General features: G+C 41.3%; 1 protein-coding gene across 1 annotated transcript in view; it reads right to left on the bottom strand.

Annotated features, from left to right (window-relative positions):
* The window catches only part of LOC133645987 (metabotropic glutamate receptor 1-like), a 35048-nt gene extending 17449 nt beyond the window's left edge, over positions 1 to 17599 (bottom strand). The window contains exons 1-3 of the mRNA XM_062040911.1: positions 17005 to 17599; positions 13312 to 13561; positions 2033 to 2268 (exon numbers count right to left, since the gene is read on the bottom strand). Of these exons, the coding sequence (XP_061896895.1) occupies positions 2033 to 2268; positions 13312 to 13561; positions 17005 to 17584 (1066 nt within the window). The 5' untranslated portion in view covers positions 17585 to 17599. The remainder of the gene's footprint in view (positions 1 to 2032; positions 2269 to 13311; positions 13562 to 17004) is intronic.
* Positions 17600 to 19497: the final 1898 nt, after the last annotated feature.

Here is a 19497-nt window from a genome sequence, read left to right as displayed (position 1 = left end):
ATTACATTGTTGTATGTGATACATGACATCTATTACATTGTTGTATGTGATATATGACATCTATTACATTGTTGTATGTGATACATGACATCTATTACGTTGTTGTATGTGATATATGACATCTATTACGTTGTTGTATGTGATATATTACATCTATTACATTGTTGTATGTGATATATGACATCTATTACGTTGTTGTATGTGATATATGACATCTATTACGTTGTTGTATGTGATATATGACATCTATTATGTTGTTGTATGTGATATATGACATCTATTACGTTGTTGTATGTGATATATGACATCTATTACGTTGTTGTATGTGATATATGACATCTATTACGTTGTTGTATGTGATATATGACATCTATTACATTGTTGTATGTGATATATGACATCTATTACGTTGCTGTATGTGATATATGACATCTATTACGTTGTTCTATGTGATATATGACATCTATTACGTTGTTGTATGACATATATGACATCTATTACGTTGTTGTATGTGATATATGACATCTATTACATTGTTGTATGTGATATATGACATCTATTACGTTGTTGTATGTGATATATGACATCTATTACGTTGTTGTATGTGATATATGACATCTATTACATTGTTGTATGTGATATATGACATCTATTACGTTGTTGTATGTGATATATGACATCTATTACGTTGTTGTATGTGATATATGACATCTATTACATTGTTGTATGTGATATATGACATCTATTACATTGTTGTATGTGGTTAAGAACCCCTGAATTAAATGATCAAAATTAGCTTAAATCCTAGCGTAAAAATTTAGCATGCTAATGTTAGCATGATTGCAGGAAAAGTTAACGCCAAGCTATACATCTTATTCAAAATGAAAGCACACGTACATGTTTTTATGGGCCTGCTTGTATGCGCATGAATGTTAAAAATGTTAAGAACCCCTCATTTAAATGATCGAAATTAGCTTGAATGCTTGCGTAAACCTTTAGCATGCTAATGTTACCATGATAACAGGAAAAGTTAGCACCAAGCTATACATCTTATTCAAAATGAAAGCACGTGTTACTATAATTTTATGGGCCTGTTTATATGTGCATGAATGTTAAAAAGGTTAAGAAACCCTGATTTAAATGATCAAAATTAGCTTGAATGCTCGCGTAAAACGTTACCATGCTAATGTTAGCATGATAACAGAAAAAGTTAACGCCAAGCTATACAGCTTATTCAAAATAAAAGCACACGTTCATGTTTTTATGGGCCTGCTTGTATGCGCATGAATGTTAAAAAGGTTAGGAACCCCTGATTTAAATGATCGAAATTAGCTTGAATGCTCGCGTAAAACTTTAGCATGCTAATGTTAGCATGATAACAGAAAAAGTTATCCCCAAGCTATACATCTCATTCAAAATGAAAGCACACGTACATGTTTTTATGGGCCTGCTTGTATGCGCATGAATGTTAAACAAAAATGTTAAGAACCCCTGATTCAAATGATCAAAATTAGCTTGAATGCTAAAGGCAAAACTTTAGCACGCTAATGTTACCATGATAACAGGAAAAGTTGGCGCCAAGCTATAAATCTTATTCAAAATGAAAGCACATGTTCATATTTTTATGGGCCTGCTTGTATGCGCATGAACGATAAAAAGGTTAAGAACCCCTGATTTAAAGGATAAAAATTAGCTTGAATGCTCGCGTAAAACTTTAGCATGCTAATGTTAGCATGATAACAGAAAAAGTTATCCCCAAGCTATACATCTTATTTAAAATGAAAGCACACGTACATGTTTTTATGGGCCTGCTTGTATGCGCATGAATGTTAAAAACATTAAGAACCCCTGATTTAAATGATCAAAATAAGCTTAAATGCTAGCGTATAAAATTAGCACGCTAATGTTAGCATGATAACAGGAAAAGTTAGCGCCAAGCTATACAGCTTATTCAAAATGAAAGCACATGTTCATATTTTTATGGGCCTGCTTGTATGACTGTTAAACAAATAGCCGAAAGCAGCGCACTTACCTGAGCAGTTCCTCACATAATTCGGGTTCTCTTGCGGGTGGCCCGGCAGGCGACACTGGAAGCGGTGCTGCCAGAACTCGGGGAACCACGGGTTGCGGCTGTTGCTGGCGAGCTTGAGCTTCAGGAAGTAGCGGTCGAAGGAGGAGACCTCGGCCGACTGCAGCTTGACCGTGATGCCGCCCAGCGCCTCCTGCTCGTATCCCTCCACCACCTCCATCCGGTCGGCCCAGCCGTCGCTGCGCACACAGGAAGACCTCGGTCAACGCAGTAAGACTTGTGTTCATCAATCGATTTTCTTATATAATTGTGAACTAGCATGTATTTGCATTTGGTGACAGAATCCTTTCGAGGATTATCCTATTAAGGAAATAGGCCCGTAGATAGCTTTGGGTGCAGATAGAGTGGTGGCTCTTGCCTCCAGGACATTGGAGAACTTAAAGGCCTACTGAAAGCCACTACTAGCGACCACGCAGTCTGATAGTTTATATATCAATGATGAAATCTTAACATTGCAACACATGCCAATTTGGCCGGGTTAACTTATAAAGTGACATTTAAAATTTCCCGGGAAATATCCGGCTGAAACGTCGCGGTATGATGACGTATGCGCGTGACGAAGTCAGTATAACGGAAGTTATGGTACCCCTTAGAATCCTATACAAAAAGCTCTGTTTTCATTTCATAATTCCACAGTATTCTGGACATCTTTTGCAATTTGTTTAATGAACAATGAAGGCTGCAAAGAAGACAGTTGTAGGTGGGATCAGTGTATTAGCAGCGGACTACAGCAACACAACCAGGAGGACTTTGTTGGAGCGCTAGCCGCGCTAGCCGCCGACCTCACCTTGACTTCCTACGTCTCCGGGCCGCCAAACGCATCGGGTAAAGTCCTTCGTCCTTCTGCTGATCGCTGGAACGCAGGTGAGCACGGGTGTTGATGAGCAAATGAGGGCTGGCTGGCGTAGGTGGAGAGCTAATGTTTTTAGCATAGCTCTGTGCGGTCCGGTTGCTAAGTTAGCTTCAATGGCGTCGTTAGCACAGCATTGTTAACCTTCGCCAGCCTGGAAAGCATTAACCGTGTATTTACATGTCCACGGTTTAATAGTATTGTTGATCTTCTATCTATACTTCCAGTCAGGGGTTTATTTTTTTGTTTCTATATGCAGTTAAAGCACGATGCTATCACGTTAGCTCGTAGCTAAAGCATTTCGCCGATGTATTGTCGTGGAGATAAAAGGCACTGAATGTCCATTTCGCGTTCTCGACTCTCATTTTCAAGAGGATATAGTATCCCAGGTGGTTTAAAATACAAATCCGTGATCTACAATAGAAAAAGGAGAGTGTGGAATCCAATGAGCCAGCTTGTACCTAAGTTACGGTCAGAGCGAAAAAAGATACGTCCATCACTGCCTCTCAAGTCCTTCACTGTAACGTTCCTCATCTACGAATCTTTCATCCTCGCTCAAATTAATGGGGTAATCATCACTTTCTCGGTCCGAATCTCTCTCGCTCCATTGTAAACAACGGGGAATTGTGAGGAATACTAGCTCCTGTGACGTCACGCTACTTCCGCTACAGGCAAGGCTTTTTTTTTATCAGCGAGCAAAAGTTGCGAACTTTATCGTCGATTTTCTCTACTAAATCCTTTCAGCAAAAATATGGCAATATCGCGAAATGATCAAGTATGACACATAGAATGGATCTGCTATTCCCGTTTAAATAAATAAAAATCATTTCAGTAGGCCTTTAAAGGAAAGCAGCAGTTGGATTTCAGGAGGAAGTGTACAGACATTAGCAACATCTGGTAGGAAGCCCTCACAAGTAGGAGTAGAGTATAGTGGTCGGAGGTCAAACCGAGCAGAGGAAATAGATTGACTGGCCAAACAACAAATTGGGCTTTGTCCAGGCTTATTTACGATTTAGTGCCAACTTCACTGGTTTTGGGGTTTGTAATTGACAAACTAGCTATTAGTTGAGACTTCTACTGTGCATTGACAATATAATTGTGAGCACTAAATGACTTGGCTTCCCCGGTAAGGTCTATTCAGGTGTGCTGGAGAGGAGGCTACGCCGGATAGTCGGACCTCGGATTCAGGAGGAACGGTGTGGTTTTCGTCCTGGTCGTGGAACTGTGGACCAGCTCTATACTCTCGACAGGGTCCTTGAGGGTGCATGGGAGTTTGCCCAACCAGTCTACATGTGTTTTGTGGACTTGGAGAAGGCATTCGACCGTGAAGTCCTGTGGGGAGTGCTCAGAGAGTATGGAGTATTGTGGCGGTCCGCTCCCTGTATAATCAGTGTCAGAGCTTGGTCCGCATTGCCGGCAGTAAGTCGGACCCATTTCCAGTGAGGGTTGGACTCCGCCAAGGCTGCCCTTTGTCACCGATTCTGTTCATAACCTTTATGGACAGAATTTCTAGGCGCAGTCAGGGCGTTGAGGGTATCTGGTTTGGTGGCTGCAGGATTAGGTCTCTGCTATTTGCAGATGATGTAGTCTTGATGGCTTCATCTGGCCAGGATCTTCAGCTCTCACTGGATCGGTTCGCAGCCGAGTGTGAAGCGACTGGGATGGGAATCAGCACCTCCAAGTCCGAGTCCGTGGTTCTCGCCCGGAAAAGGGTGGAGTGCCGTCTCCGGGTTGGGGAGGAGATCTTGCCCCAAGTGGAGGAGTTCAAGTACCTCGGAGTCTTGTTCACGAGTGAGGGAAGAGTGGATCGTGAGATCGACAGGTGGCGTCTTCAGTAATGCGGACGCTGTATCGATCCGTTGTGGTGAAGAAGGAGCTGAGCCGGAAGGCAAAGCTCTCGATTTACCGGTCGATCTACGTTCCCATCCTCACCTATGGTCATGAACTTTGGGTTATGACCAAAAGGACAAGATCACGGGTACAAGCGGCCCAAATGAGTTTCCTCCGCCAGGTGGCGGGTCTCTCCCTTAGAGATAGGGTGAGAAGCTCTGCCATCCGGGAGGAACTCAAAGTAAAGCTGCTGCTCCTCCACATGGAGAGGAGCCAGATGAAGTGGTTCGGGCATCTGGTCAGCATGCCACCCGAACGCCTCCTTAGGGAGGTGTTTCGGGCACGTCCGACCGGTAGGAGGCCACGGGGAAGACCCAGGACACGTTGGGAAGACTATGTCTCCCGGCTGGCCTGGGAACTATTCGGGATCCCCCGGGAGGAGCTGGACGAAGTGGCTGGGGAAAGGGAAGTCTGGGCTTCCCTGCTTAGTCTGCTGCCCCCGCGACCAGACCTTGGATAAGCGGAAGAAGATGGATAGATGGATGGATGGAATGACTTGGTAGTTCTTCTAATAGTTTGTGTTTGCTGTCACAAGCCGGTCAACCTCTGCTGGAAGTAATCCATATAAAAAAAAAAAGAAAGCACATTTTCTTAACTCAACTTCCTGCCTGCTCACATCTAAGCCAGCATGACTGTGGAATCTTTTCAAGTGGTGTGTGATTTAAAGCCATCATTACCTCAGAGTCTGGCGGCCACAGGGGGAATAATTTGTGTTGCAATTAAAGCTGCTTCAGAGACGAGAACAGAGGGAATGGGATAAGAAAACAAACTAGGTCATGAAAATGTAGGGCTGGGCGATAAAACGATATCATATTCATCATTTCCATAGTTAAATAAGAATAACAAGGCAAAATAATGTTACACAGCCGTCATTTCTTTGGCATTAAACCTACAAAAAACAGTTCTTCTCGGGGTTCTCATTTTCACACTTTTCACTGTTTTGTTACACTTTATTAAACTTTTTATTTTACATATTTCTTATTGTGTTCAATGTGATTTTACAATTGTGTTTACATTGATTGTTTTCCATGCTTGTGTTGACATTTCCTTTGAAGGGATTATAATCAGAGGAAGGTTACATTTGATATCGAATATATTTTTTTTCTCCTGCTCCTTATTTTCCATAGGCCACAAAAAAATACCGATAATTATCAATATCGCCCGATAAAATAATAACGTTTAAATAATTACTGCACAGCACAAATTCCTTTCCGTAGTTAAATAAGAATAAAAGGGCAAAATAATGTTACACAGCCATCATTTCCTGGCTCTAAACCTACAAAAAACAGTTCTTCTCAGGTTTCTAATTTTCATATTTTACATAGTTTTGTTACACTTTATTAAAAAATGTTTTACACATTCCTTATTATTGCACCTTAATTTTAATCAGACGAAGTTACATTTGATATCGAATATATTTTTATTTCTCCTGCTCCTTATTTTCCATAGGCCACAAAAAAATACCGATAATTATCAATATCGCCCGATATAATAACGTTTAAATAATTACTGCATAGCACAAATTCCTTTCCATAGTTAAATAAGAATAAAAGGGCAAAATAATGTTACACAGCCGTCATTTCTTTGGCATTAAACCTACAAAAAACAGTTCTTCTCTGGGTTCTCATTTTCACACTTTTCACTGTTTTGTTACACTTTATTAAAACCATTTTTTTTACATATTCCTTATTGTGTTCAATGTGATTTTACAATTGTGTTTACATTGATTGTTTTCCATGCTTGTGTTGACATTTCCTTTCTGTCTTGATAGCTGAGGGGATTATAATCAGAGGAAGGTTACATTTGATATCGAATATATTTTTTCTCTCCTGCTCCTTATTTTCCATAGGCCACAAAAAAAATACAGATAATTATCAATATCGGCCGATATAATAACGTTTAAATAATTACTGCACAGCACAAATTCCTTTCCATAGTTAAATAAGAATAAAAAGGCAAAATAATGTTACACAGCCGTCATTTCCTGGCTCTAAACCTACAGAAAACTGTTCTTCTCAGGTTTCTAATTTTCATATTTTACACTGTTTTGTTACACTTTATTAAAAAATGTTTTACATATTCCTTATTATTGCACCTTAATTATAATCAGAGGAAGGTTACATTTGATATCGAATATATTTTTATTTCTCCTGCTCCTTATTTTCCATAGGCCACAAAAAAATACAGATAATTATCAATATCGCCCGATATAATAACGTTTAAATAATTACTGCATAGCACAAATTCCTTTCCATAGTTAAATAAGAATAAAAGGGCAAAATAATGTCACACAGCCGTCATTTCCTGGCACTAAACCTACAGAAAACAGTTCTTCTCAGGTTTCTAATTTTCATATTTTACACTGTTTTGTTACACTTTATTAAAAAATGTTTTACATATTCCTTATTATTGCACCTTAATTTTAATCAGAGGAAGGTTACATTTGATATCAAATATATTTTTTTCTCCTGCTCCTTATTTTCCATAGGCCACAAAAAAATACCGATAATTATCAATATCGCCCGATATAATAACGTTTGAATAATTACTGCATAGCACAAATTCCTTTCCATAGTTAAATAAGAATAAAAGGGCAAAATAATGTTACACAGCCATCATTTCCTGGCACTAAACCTACAGAAAACTGTTATTCTCAGGTTTCTCATTTTTACATTTTACACAGTTTTGTTACACTTTATTAAAAAATGTTTGACATATTCCTTATTATTGCACCTTAATTCTAATCAGAGGAAGGTTACATTTGATATCGAATTTTTTTTTTTTTCTCCTGCTCCTTATTTTCCATAGGCCAGAAAAAATACAGATAATTATCAATATCGCCCGATATAATAACGTTTTAAATAATTACTGCATAGCACAAATTCCTTTCCGTAGTTAAATAAGAATAAAAGGGCAAAATAATGTTACACAGCCGTTATTTCCTGGCTCTAAACCTACAGAATACACAGTAATCCTCAGGTTTCTCATTTTCACACTGTTTTGTTACACTTTATTAAAACATTTTTTTTTTACATATTCCTTATTGTTGCACCTTAATTTTAAAAACTTAAGTGTTCAATGTGATTTTACAATTTTGTTTACATTGATTGTGTTGACATTTCCTTTCTGCCTTGATAGCTGAGGGGATTATAATCAGAGGAAGGTTACATTTGATATCGAATTTTTTTTTTTCTCCTGCTCAGGCCACAAAAAAATACAGATAATTATCAATATCGCCCGATATAATAACGTTTAAATAATTACTGCATAGCACAAATTCCTTTCCGTAGTTAAATAAGAATAAAAGGGCAAAATAATGTTACACAGCCGTCATTTCCTGGCACTAAACCTACAGAAAACTGTTATTCTCAGGTTTCTCATTTTTACATTTTACACAGTTTTGTTACACTTTATTAAAAAATGTTTACATATTCCTTATTATTGCACCTTAATTTTAATCAGAGGAAGGTTACATTTGATATCAAATATATTTTTTTTCTCCTGCTCCTTATTTTCCACAGGCCACAAAAAAATACCGATAATTATCAATATCGCCCGATATAACGTTTGAATAATTAATGCATAGCACAAATTCCTTTCCGTAGTTAAATAAGAATAAAAGGGCAAAATAATGTTACACAGCCGTCATTTCTTTGGCATTAAACCTACAAAAAACAGTTCTTCTCAGGTTTCTCATTTTCACACTTTTCACTGTTTTGTTACACTTTATTAAACTTTTTTTTTTACATATTCCTTATTGTGTTCAATGTGATTTTACAATTGTGTTTACATTGATTGTTTTCCACGCTTGTGTTGACATTTCCTTTCTGCCTCGATAGCTGAGGGGATTATAATCAGTGGAAGGTTACATTTGATATCGAATATATTTTTTCTCTCCTGCTCCTTATTTTCCATTGGCCACAAAAAAATACAGATAATTATCAATATCGCCCGATATAATAATAACGTTTAAATAATTACTGCACAGCACAAATTCCTTTCCATAGTTAAATAAGAATAAAAAGGGCAAAATAATGTTACACAGCCGTCATTTCTTTGGCATTAAACCTACAAAAAACAGTTCTTCTCAGGTTTCTCATTTTCACATTTGACACTGTTTTGTTACACTTTATTAAAAAATGTTTTACATATTCCTTATTATTGCACCTTAATTTTAATCAGTGGAAGGTTACATTTGATATTGAATATTTTTTTTCTCTCCTGCTCCTTATTTTCCATAGGCCACAAAAAAAATACAGATAATTATCAATATCGCCCGATATAATAACGTTTAAATAATTACTGCATAGCACAAATTCCTTTCCATAGTTAAATAAGAATAAAAGGGCAAAATAATGTTACACAGCCGTCATTTCCTGGCTCTAAACCTACAGAATACACAGTTATCCTCAGGTTTCTCATTTTCACACTGTTTTGTTACACTTTATTAAAACATTTTTTTTCCATATTCCTTATTGTTGCACCTTAATTTTAAAAACTTAAGTGTTCAATGTGATTTTACAATTTTGTTTACATTGATTGTGTTGACATTTCCTTTCTGCCTTGATAGCTGAGGGGATTATAATCAGTGGAAGGCTACATTTGATATCGAATATATTTTTTTTCTCCTGCTCAGGCCACAAAAAAATACAGATAATTATCAATATCGCCCGATTTAATAACGTTTAAATAATTACTGCACAGCACAAATTCCTTTCCATAGTTAAATAAGAATAAAATGGCAAAATAATGTTACACAGCCGTTATTTCCTGGCTCTAAATCTACAAAAAACAGTTCTTCTCAGGTTTCTCATTTTCACACTTTACCGATACCGATAATTATGGATATTGACCAATATAAAACATTGGTATCGTGATACCGATTTCCAGCCAGCCCTGTGAGAAGGTAATTAATATGCTGCACTTAGGGTTTATTTAGAGGGCGAGCAAAACTAAATAAATCATCAAAAAGAATGAGCTAGTGCCTCCTACCAGCGCTCATTGTTTTATTTTTCATGTCGGCTCGGCCCTGCAGACAACAAAAGTGACAATGCTGGTCGGGCGTCTCCGGCCATCTGCTTCTCCATCACACTCCCTCGACCCAACACTCGCTACGTGCCAAGAATCCGCAGCTCTGACGCCGGCAGCATACAAATATATAATCATATATTTATACACCACCCAGACATCTCCCGGGTGGAGCTAATTCGGGGAAACGGGGCAGGAAAAAAAAAATTCATCATTTTTTTCCGTAAGTAAATGACTAAGTTTACAGCTAGCTTGGACCGGAGGCGCCGTTTAACTGAACATTTTCCTTTGTAGCGCAAGTCACCTTGACCCAGAAACGGAAACAAAACACTTCTTACGCTCTAACAAATCCCCCCCCTCCCCTCCCCGCCCCAGTCCCCCTTTATCCTCCGCGGAGAAGCAGGAGATAGAAGAGGTGAGCGCAAGTTTAAGCTTTGGAGATGAAAACATGGCAGGCAGCTCGAGGGACACTTCATTAGGCACGACTGATGCACGGAGCGAATGAGAAAAAAGGTGCTTTTTTTTTTTTGCAAGGACTGTCGTCATGGTGACGGAGTCCACATACTGTACAGTGGCTACGGAGAGTACCGGATTATAAGGCGCACTGCCGATGAGCGGGTCTAGTCAGGGCTATTTTCATACATAAGGCGCATTAAAGGGGTCATATTTTTCTATTTTTTTCTAAATGTATGTTATGGTTGCTGAGGGGAGGTGACGGCAACAGACACCAGGGGGTAGTATAGCTCTAAGCATTTATTATATAGTCACTATACATAATAAACAAACAATAATAATTAAACTAACTAAGGAAATGGAGCGTGACAAAATCCAAGAGTGTGCACGGTGTAAGACTATGTGTGTAGATTAGCTGTTGAGCGCTACCGTAAATGTTGAACGAGAGCGAAGGAACACGGAAGTCCGTGGGCGAGAGGCGTCGAGAGAAACGTGTCCAAGCGGGAGGTCGAGAATCCAAAAGGGCAGTCCAGGAGGAACAACAGGGGATCACAGGAGGACACGGGAGGCGAAAGGTACAGAAGACTATACTCCGGCACGGCATGGCAGGTTGTGCGGGCTTATGAAGGCAGCTCGTTCATCCCAGGCAGGTGCGCTGATTGCAGATCTCCTGCGGTCGGAGCGCACAGACGGATGAGCGGCGGTGGCAGGAGTCTGAGCCGTAAGAATGTAAAAGACTTCCTTGTGGTCTACATAACATGTAATGGTGGGTCTTTGCTCAAAATGTTGCATAGATGATGTTTTACACATCATCTTCAAGTCGCTTTCTGACAGTCTCTTCAGGATGCGCCGTTTTGTGGGCGGGTCTTATTTACGTGCCTCCACTTGGACAGCGTCTTCTTTGTTGTAGCGGTGTAGCGTGCAAGGACGGGAGTGGAAGAAGTGTCAAAAGATGGAGCTAACTGTTTTAATGACATACAGACTTTACTTCAATCAATAACGGAGCAGCATCTCCTCATCCGTGGCTCACTAGTGCAACAACAACGCCCGGAAATGTGTCCCGCGAAAAAACGTCAGACCGGAACTCTCTAATTGTCAGAATAATTGTATCTAAGTTATCACAAAATTTTGTGTTTCAATGAGTTCCCGGCGAGCAGACAAAAGCTGTCTTTGATCCTACCAATCAAAAGGCTTGTAAAACTCCACTGTGTAGGATGGGAAGCGACATGAAGGTGTCGGTTTCTTTGATGTATTGTAATCCACAGGAAGATTTTGTCTTGACCCGAAATCTACAAAGCGGAGAGTAAGCAGGACCTGACCCCCCTCCAGGCACCTTTTCTTTGAACCGTTTTGTAACCAAAGGCCACGGCTGTTTACGACCCCCTTCCTTTAGAAACAGCTGTTGCCATGTAATCAGGGAAAGTCCAAATAAAAGAGGAGGCGTACAATCTTTCGCCAGAGCGTGGTGGGAGACTGTACAAAGAGTACAGCCCAGACGTTTCTCCTCAATGAGCTAAATTGACTTCTGTCTCTGTTAAATTCCTTGCTTCTTGCCTGTTTAATAGATGTCATCACTGTTTGAACCTGACACTAATTAAAGTTCCTTGGGTGAATTATGTAAACTCACTACACCGGTATGTTTTAGCGCTTTACCGACAGATATTAGTAAGAATGTTACGGCGCATGCGCACACTGTCCTGCTCAGACCGCGGCCACGCACCTACACGGCCGCGGGCAATCTGCAATCAGCGCACCTTCTCTTTCTATGCCACATCAATATGGAATGCGCTCCCAACAGGTATGAAAGAAAGGGCATCTCTATCCTCCTTCAAAACCGCAATAAAAGTTCACCTCCAGGCAGCTTCAACCCTAAACTAACACCCTCCCCGGATTGCTAATAATCAAATGTAAACAATCAAATGCAGATACTTTTTCTTATGCCTTCTGATCTCTCTCTCTCTCTCTCTCTCTCTCTCTCTCTCTCTCTCTCTCTCTCTCTCTCTCTGTCCACTACTTGATGTCCATATCCTACCCCCCCCCCCACCCCCCACCCCCCCACCACACCCCTGATTGTAAATAATGTAAATAATTCAATGTGATTATCTTGTGTGATGACTGTATTATGATGATAGTATATATGATAGTATATATCTGTATCATGAATCAATTTAAGTGGACCCCGACTTAAACAAGTTGAAAAACTTATTCGGGTGTTACCATTTAGTGGTCAATTGTACGGAATATGTACTTCACTGTGCAACCTACTAATAAAAGTCTCAATCAATCAATCAATCAATGGATCTGATGAACCTCAGCGGTATAAAGACCAACGCCGCAGATGATCCAGCGCCGGAACGTAGTTCTCTGTTCACATATTCTCCGTCGCCTTAGAAGTGAGCTGTGCGCCTCACTCTGGACCTCCCTCTGGACCCTGACTGCCTCCCTCGATCCTCGACTTCCCTCGCTTTGGACCCGGACCTCAGGACGCCTCTCTCCAGCCCTGCGGACCTCACGCTTGGATCACGGACCTCTTTCTGCCCAGCCCCTTTGGACTTGTTCGCCTCTACAACCAACACACACTAACAACAAACTCCTGGTAAATACTATCTTGTTCATTGGTGCACATAATCTTGCATGCACATAGTAGCATACACACTCCACTCACTCATCAAGAGCTCAATAAACCCTGTTGAGCGAGACTTCCTGTGTCGTGTCGTCTCCTTCCCCCTTGTTGTACATAACAAAGAACTTTACATTACTTTATATTAGAAATAGCAACAGCGGAGGATGAATGTCACATAACAAGAAGATAGAGAAAAAGAAGAAGTTTATCGACTACGGACTACAATTCGCCCTATTCTACTATTTTTAATTAAAGGTTGAAGTTTTACTGGTTGAACTGAACTGCAAGTCAGCGGCAGGTTTGAAAGGAAACCAAAGCCGTGGCCATGATGCTCACTTGACAGCACAGCTCCTTTGGGAAAAAGAACTTGCAGCAAACCTGCCAATTAGGAGGAATTCCCCGGCCACGCCGAGCCGCCTCATGGCCATGAGCAGGCCTCGCACCGTCATGCCCTCGCAGAAGCAGACCACCACCCGGGCCTTGGGCAGACGCTGGCGCAGTTTCCACAGCAGCCTGTCGAACTGCTTCTCCCCCGCGTTGCTGTAGATCTTGTCCGAGTGAGACAGGCAGAGACCGTCCAGCGCCGCCAGCTCCTTAAACACCTCCATCCCACTCTCGCCGTAGTTCCCTGCACCACACCAATGGAGACTTGAACAGGATCACAGCAATGAAGACTTGGACAAGATCACACCAATGAAGACTTGAACAGGATCACACCAATGAAGACTTGGACAGGATCACACCAATGAAAACTTGGACAGGATCACACCAATGAAGACTCGAACAAGATCACACCAATGAAGACTCGAACAGGATCACACCAATGAAGACTTGAACGGGTCACACCAATGAAGATTTGAACAGGATCACACCAATGAAGACTTGAACAGGATCACACCAATGAAGACTTGGACAGGATCACACCAATGAAGACTTGAACAAGATCACACCAATGAAGACTTGAACAGGATTACACCAATGAAGACTTGAACAAGATCACACCAATGAAAACTTGAACAGGATCACACCAATGAAAACTTGAACAGGATCACACCAATGAAGACTTGAACAGGATCACACCAATGAAGACTTGAACAAGATCACACCAATGAAAACTTGAACAGGTCACACCAATGAAGATTTGAAAAGGGTCACACCTATGAAGACTTGGACAGGATCACACCAATGAAGACTCGAACAAGATCACACCAATGAAGACTTGAACAGGATCACACCAATGAAGACTTGAACAAGATCACACCAATGAAGACTTGGACAGGATCACACCAATGAAGACTTGAACAAGATCACACCAATGAAAACTCGAACAAGATCACACCAATGAAGACTTGAACAAGATCACACCAATAAAGACTTGAACAGGATCACACCAATGAAGACTTGAACAGGTCACACCAATGAAGATTTGAAAAGGGTCACACCTATGAAGACTTGGACAGGATCACACCAGTGAAGACTTGAACAGGATCACACCAATGAAGACTTGAACAGGATCACACCAATGAAGACTTGAACAGGAGCACACCAATGAAGACTTGAACAGGAGCACACCAATGAAGACTTGAACAGGAGCACACCAATGAAGACTTAAACAGGATCACACCAATGAAGACTTGAACAGGTCACACCAATGAAGACTTGAACAGGATCACACCAATGAAGACTTGGACAGGATCACACCAATGAAGACTTGGACAGGATCACACCAATGAAAACTTGAACAAGATCACACCAATGAAGACTTGAACAGGATCACACCAATGAAGACTTGAACAAGATCACACCAATGAAGACTTGGACAGGATCACACCAATGAAAACTTGAACAAGATCACACCAATGAAGACTTGAACAGGATCACACCAATGAAGACTTGAACAAGATCACACCAATGAAGACTTGAACAAGATCACACCAATGAAGACTTGAACAAGATCACACCAATAAAGACTTGAACAGGATCACACCAATGAAGACTTGAACAAGATCACACCAATGAAAACTCGAACAAGATCACACCAATGAAGACTTGAACAAGATCACACCAATAAAGACTTGAACAGGATCACACCAATGAAGACTTGAACAGGTCACACCAATGAAGATTTGAAAAGGGTCACACCTATGAAGACTTGGACAGGATCACACCAGTGAAGACTTGAACAGGAGCACACCAATGAAGACTTAAACAGGATCACACCAATGAAGACTTGAACAGGTCACACCAATGAAGACTTGAACAGGATCACACCAATGAAGACTTGGACAGGATCACACCAATGAAGACTTGAAGAAGATCACACCAATGAAGACTTGAACAGGATCACACCAATGAAGACTTGGACAGGATCACACCAATGAAGACTTGGACAGGATCACACCAATGAAGACTTGGACAGGATCACACCAATGAAAACTCGAACAAGATCACACCAATGAAGACTTGAACAAGATCACACCAATAAAGACTTGAACAGGATCACACCAATGAAGACTTGAACAGGTCACACCAATGAAGATTTGAAAAGGGTCACACCTATGAAGACTTGGACAGGATCACACCAGTGAAGACTTGAACAGGAGCACACCAATGAAGACTTAAACAGGATCACACCAATGAAGACTTGAACAGGTCACACCAATGAAGACTTGAACAGGATCACACCAATGAAGACTTGGACAGGATCACACCAATGAAGACTTGAAGAAGATCACACCAATGAAGACTTGAACAAGATCACACCAATGAAGACTTAAACAAGGTCACACCAATGAAGACTTGAACAGGATCACACCAATGAAGACTTGAACAGGAGCACACCAATGAAGACTTGGACAGGATCACACCAATGAAGATTTGAACAGGATCACACCAATGAAGACTTGAACAAGATCACACCAATGGAGACTTGGACAGGATCACACCAATGAAGACTTGAACAGGATCACACCAATGAAGACTTGAACAGGTTACACCAATGAAGACTTGAACAGGATCACACCAATGAAGACTTGAACAGGTCACACCAATGAAGACTTGAACAAGATCACACCAATGAAGACCAATGACAGACATACACACACACACACACACACACATTTACACACATACACACACACACATCTTCAAAGTGTGCACTCGTTTACTAAAATAAGGACTTTTGTGGAGGCTAGAACTAGATGTTGATGTTTACATTCTTTCTGCTTCACTATACAAACCTGTTTCAATTTACGAACCATGTTCAAGAACCAGTTAAGTTTGTAAATGGAGGTACATTGTTCAAGAACTGTGGAATTTGTCATTCTGTTCCAGTTTCTGCCTAGCGACAAGGTAAGCTATCTGCCAGCTGGTTACAAGGGTAAGGCCTTACCTTCGGTGTGGACGGCAGACACACCTAAATAAGCTATCTGCCAGCTGGTTACAAGGGTAAGGCCTTACCTTCCGTGTGGACGGCAGACACACCTAAATAAGCTATCTGCCAGCTGGTTACAAGGGTAAGGCCTTACCTTCCGTGTGGACGGCAGACACACCTAAATAAGCTATCTTCTAGCTGGTTACAAGGGTAAGGCCTTACCTTCCGTGTGGACGGCAGACACACCTAAATAAGCTATCTTCTAGCTGGTTACAAGGGTAAGGCCTTACCTTCCGTGTGGACGGCAGACACACCTAAATAAGCTATCTTCTAGCTGGTTACAAGGGTAAGGCCTTACCTTCCGTGTGGACGGCAGACACACCTAAATAAGCTATCTTCTAGCTGGTTACAAGGGTAAGGCCTTACCTTCCGTGTGGACGGCAGACACACCTAAATAAGCTATCTGCCAGCTGGTTACAAAGGTAAGGCCTTACCTTCCGTGTGGACGGCAGACACACCTAAATAAGCTATCTTCTAGCTGGTTACAAGGGTAAGGCCTTACCTTCCGTGTGGACGGCAGACACACCTAAATAAGCTATCTGCCAGCTGATTACAAGGGTAAGGCCTTACCTTCCGTGTGGACGGCAGACACACCTAAATAAGCTATCTTCTAGCTGGTTACAAGGGTGAGGCCTTACCTTCCGTGTGGACGGCCGACACATAGGTCCAGTTGTAGCGCTTGACAATGTCCAGAAGAGCCCGGGCCTGCAGCGTGTCGGAGGGCACCACCCGGAGGAAGTACTTGAACAGCGTCTTGTCGCTCAGGTCGATGCTGGTGGCCGAGTAGGCGATCTGCGGGATGTTGAACAGCTGCAGCAGGTTCTGCACTTGGATGGCCACCGAGCTGGACCCGGGCCCGATGACCCCTACGATGGGCTTCTTGGTGGGCGGGGGCAGACCGGAGGGCGCCCCGTCCACGCACCACCTGGCGCCCTCGCCCTCGTCCCGGATGGAGATGAGGGAGTCCCGTATGAACTCGATGCTCTGCTCCAGCGCCACGGAGGAGTGCCAGCAGGAGTCGCGGATCTCGCAGCCCAGCGTGATGTTGGGCAGCAGGCGAGGGTCCGAGTTGATGCGGTCCAGCGTGTGGAACATGGCCTCCACCCTCTGGATGCCGTACTGCTCGCGCACCTCGCCGCACTTCCTCTCCGCCACCTTCTCGGCCGACGGCTGGTGGTGGACGGAGAAGAGCGCCCCGATGATGATGTCGCCGTCCATCCTGGCCACCAGGCGGGAGGCGGAGCTGGGCACCGCCGACCTCTCGTACTTGGAGGAGACCACCAAGGCCTGGAGGAGCAGGAGGGGAAGGCAGGACACCCGCAGGGCTGGCAGGGGGCTCATGTTGGACTTTGTACTGCAGGTTCAGGGCTCATCATGGAGGTCCATCAAGGCTTTTGAATGACAAGACAACCTGCGTGTGAAACAAGGAGCTTTAAATAGAATAATATGTATGCTCTTCATAATAGAAGGTGAATGAAAGCGTGTCTTGTGCAGAGTGCATCATTACACCAGACCCCACTGGCTTGCTGCCTAAATGGGTTGCTGTACAGTCAAATGTGACCAAGTATTGATAAATGCACATGTATAGTACCTAATATGCACATGTATAGTACCTAATATGCACATGTATAGTACCTAATATGCACATGTATAGTACCTAATATGCACAAATATAGTACCCGATGTGCACATCTATAGTACGTAATATGCACAAATATAGTACCCGATGTGCACATCTATAGTACCTAATATGCACATGTATAGTACCCGATGTGCACATCTATAGTACCTAATATGCACATGTATAGTACCCGATGTGCACATCTATAGTACCTAATATGCACATATATAGTACCCGATGTGCACATCTATAGTACCTAATATGCACATATATAGTACCCGATGTGCACATCTATAGTACCTAATATGCACATATGTATAGTACCTAATATGCACATATATACTAATACCTATTATGCACACATATACTAGTACCTAATTTGCACACATACACTAGTACCTAATTTGCACATACTGTATATACTACCTAATATGTACATACATGTATAGTACCTAATATGTACATATGTATAGTACCTAATATGTACATCTACGGTACCTAATATGCACATATACAGGTGTGGTACTTAATATGCACACATATACTAGTACCTAATATGCACACATATACTAGTACCTAATTTGCACATACTGTATATACTACCTAATATGTGCATATGTATAGTACCTAATATGTACATATGTATAGTACCTAATATGCACATATATACTAATACCTATTATTATGCACACATATACTAGTACCTAATTTGCACACATACACTAGTACCTAATTTGCACACATACACTAGTACCTAATTTGCACATACTGTATATACTACCTAATATGTACATACATGTATAGTACCTAATATGTACATATGTATAGTACCTAATATGTACATCTACGGTACCTAATATGCACATATACAGGTATGGTACTTAATATGCACATATATACTAGTACCTAATATGCACACATATACTAGTACCTAATATGCACACATATACTAGTACCTAATATGCACACATATACTAGTACCTCATTTGTACATACTGTATATACTACCTAATATGTGCATATGTATAGTACCTAATATGCACATATATACTAATACCTATTATTATGCACACATATACTAGTACCTAATTTGCACACATACACTAGTACCTAATTTGCACATACTGTATATACTACCTAATATGTACATACATGTATAGTACCTAATATGTACATATGTATAGTACCTAATATGTACATCTACGGTACCTAATATGCACATATACAGGTATGGTACTTAATATGCACACACATCTTTCTGTCTTGCCACTGGTGAGGGCGGTCGCATCTCTCTCCGCTCCCTCCTTCCCTGCTTGCTCTCTTTGTTTTTGTCTTGTTTGAACTATTTTGAAGCCTCTTTTCTTGAGCTGTCCTCAAATCTAAACATCAAAATGAATTTGATCAACTGGACTCTCGACGCAATTGACACAGTCTTTTCGACAAGGAAAAGAGGCTCGGGGGAGCCTGGCTGCCCTGATGGAACCATTGCTGCGGGGTACGTGAGAGATTC

Source organism: Entelurus aequoreus, linkage group LG03 (genome assembly GCF_033978785.1).
Source record: "Entelurus aequoreus isolate RoL-2023_Sb linkage group LG03, RoL_Eaeq_v1.1, whole genome shotgun sequence".
In the NCBI taxonomy this organism is placed as follows: Eukaryota; Metazoa; Chordata; class Actinopteri; order Syngnathiformes; family Syngnathidae; genus Entelurus; species Entelurus aequoreus.
Note: the sequence above shows the minus strand (reverse complement) of the source record. Positions and strands in the feature narration are given on the sequence as shown.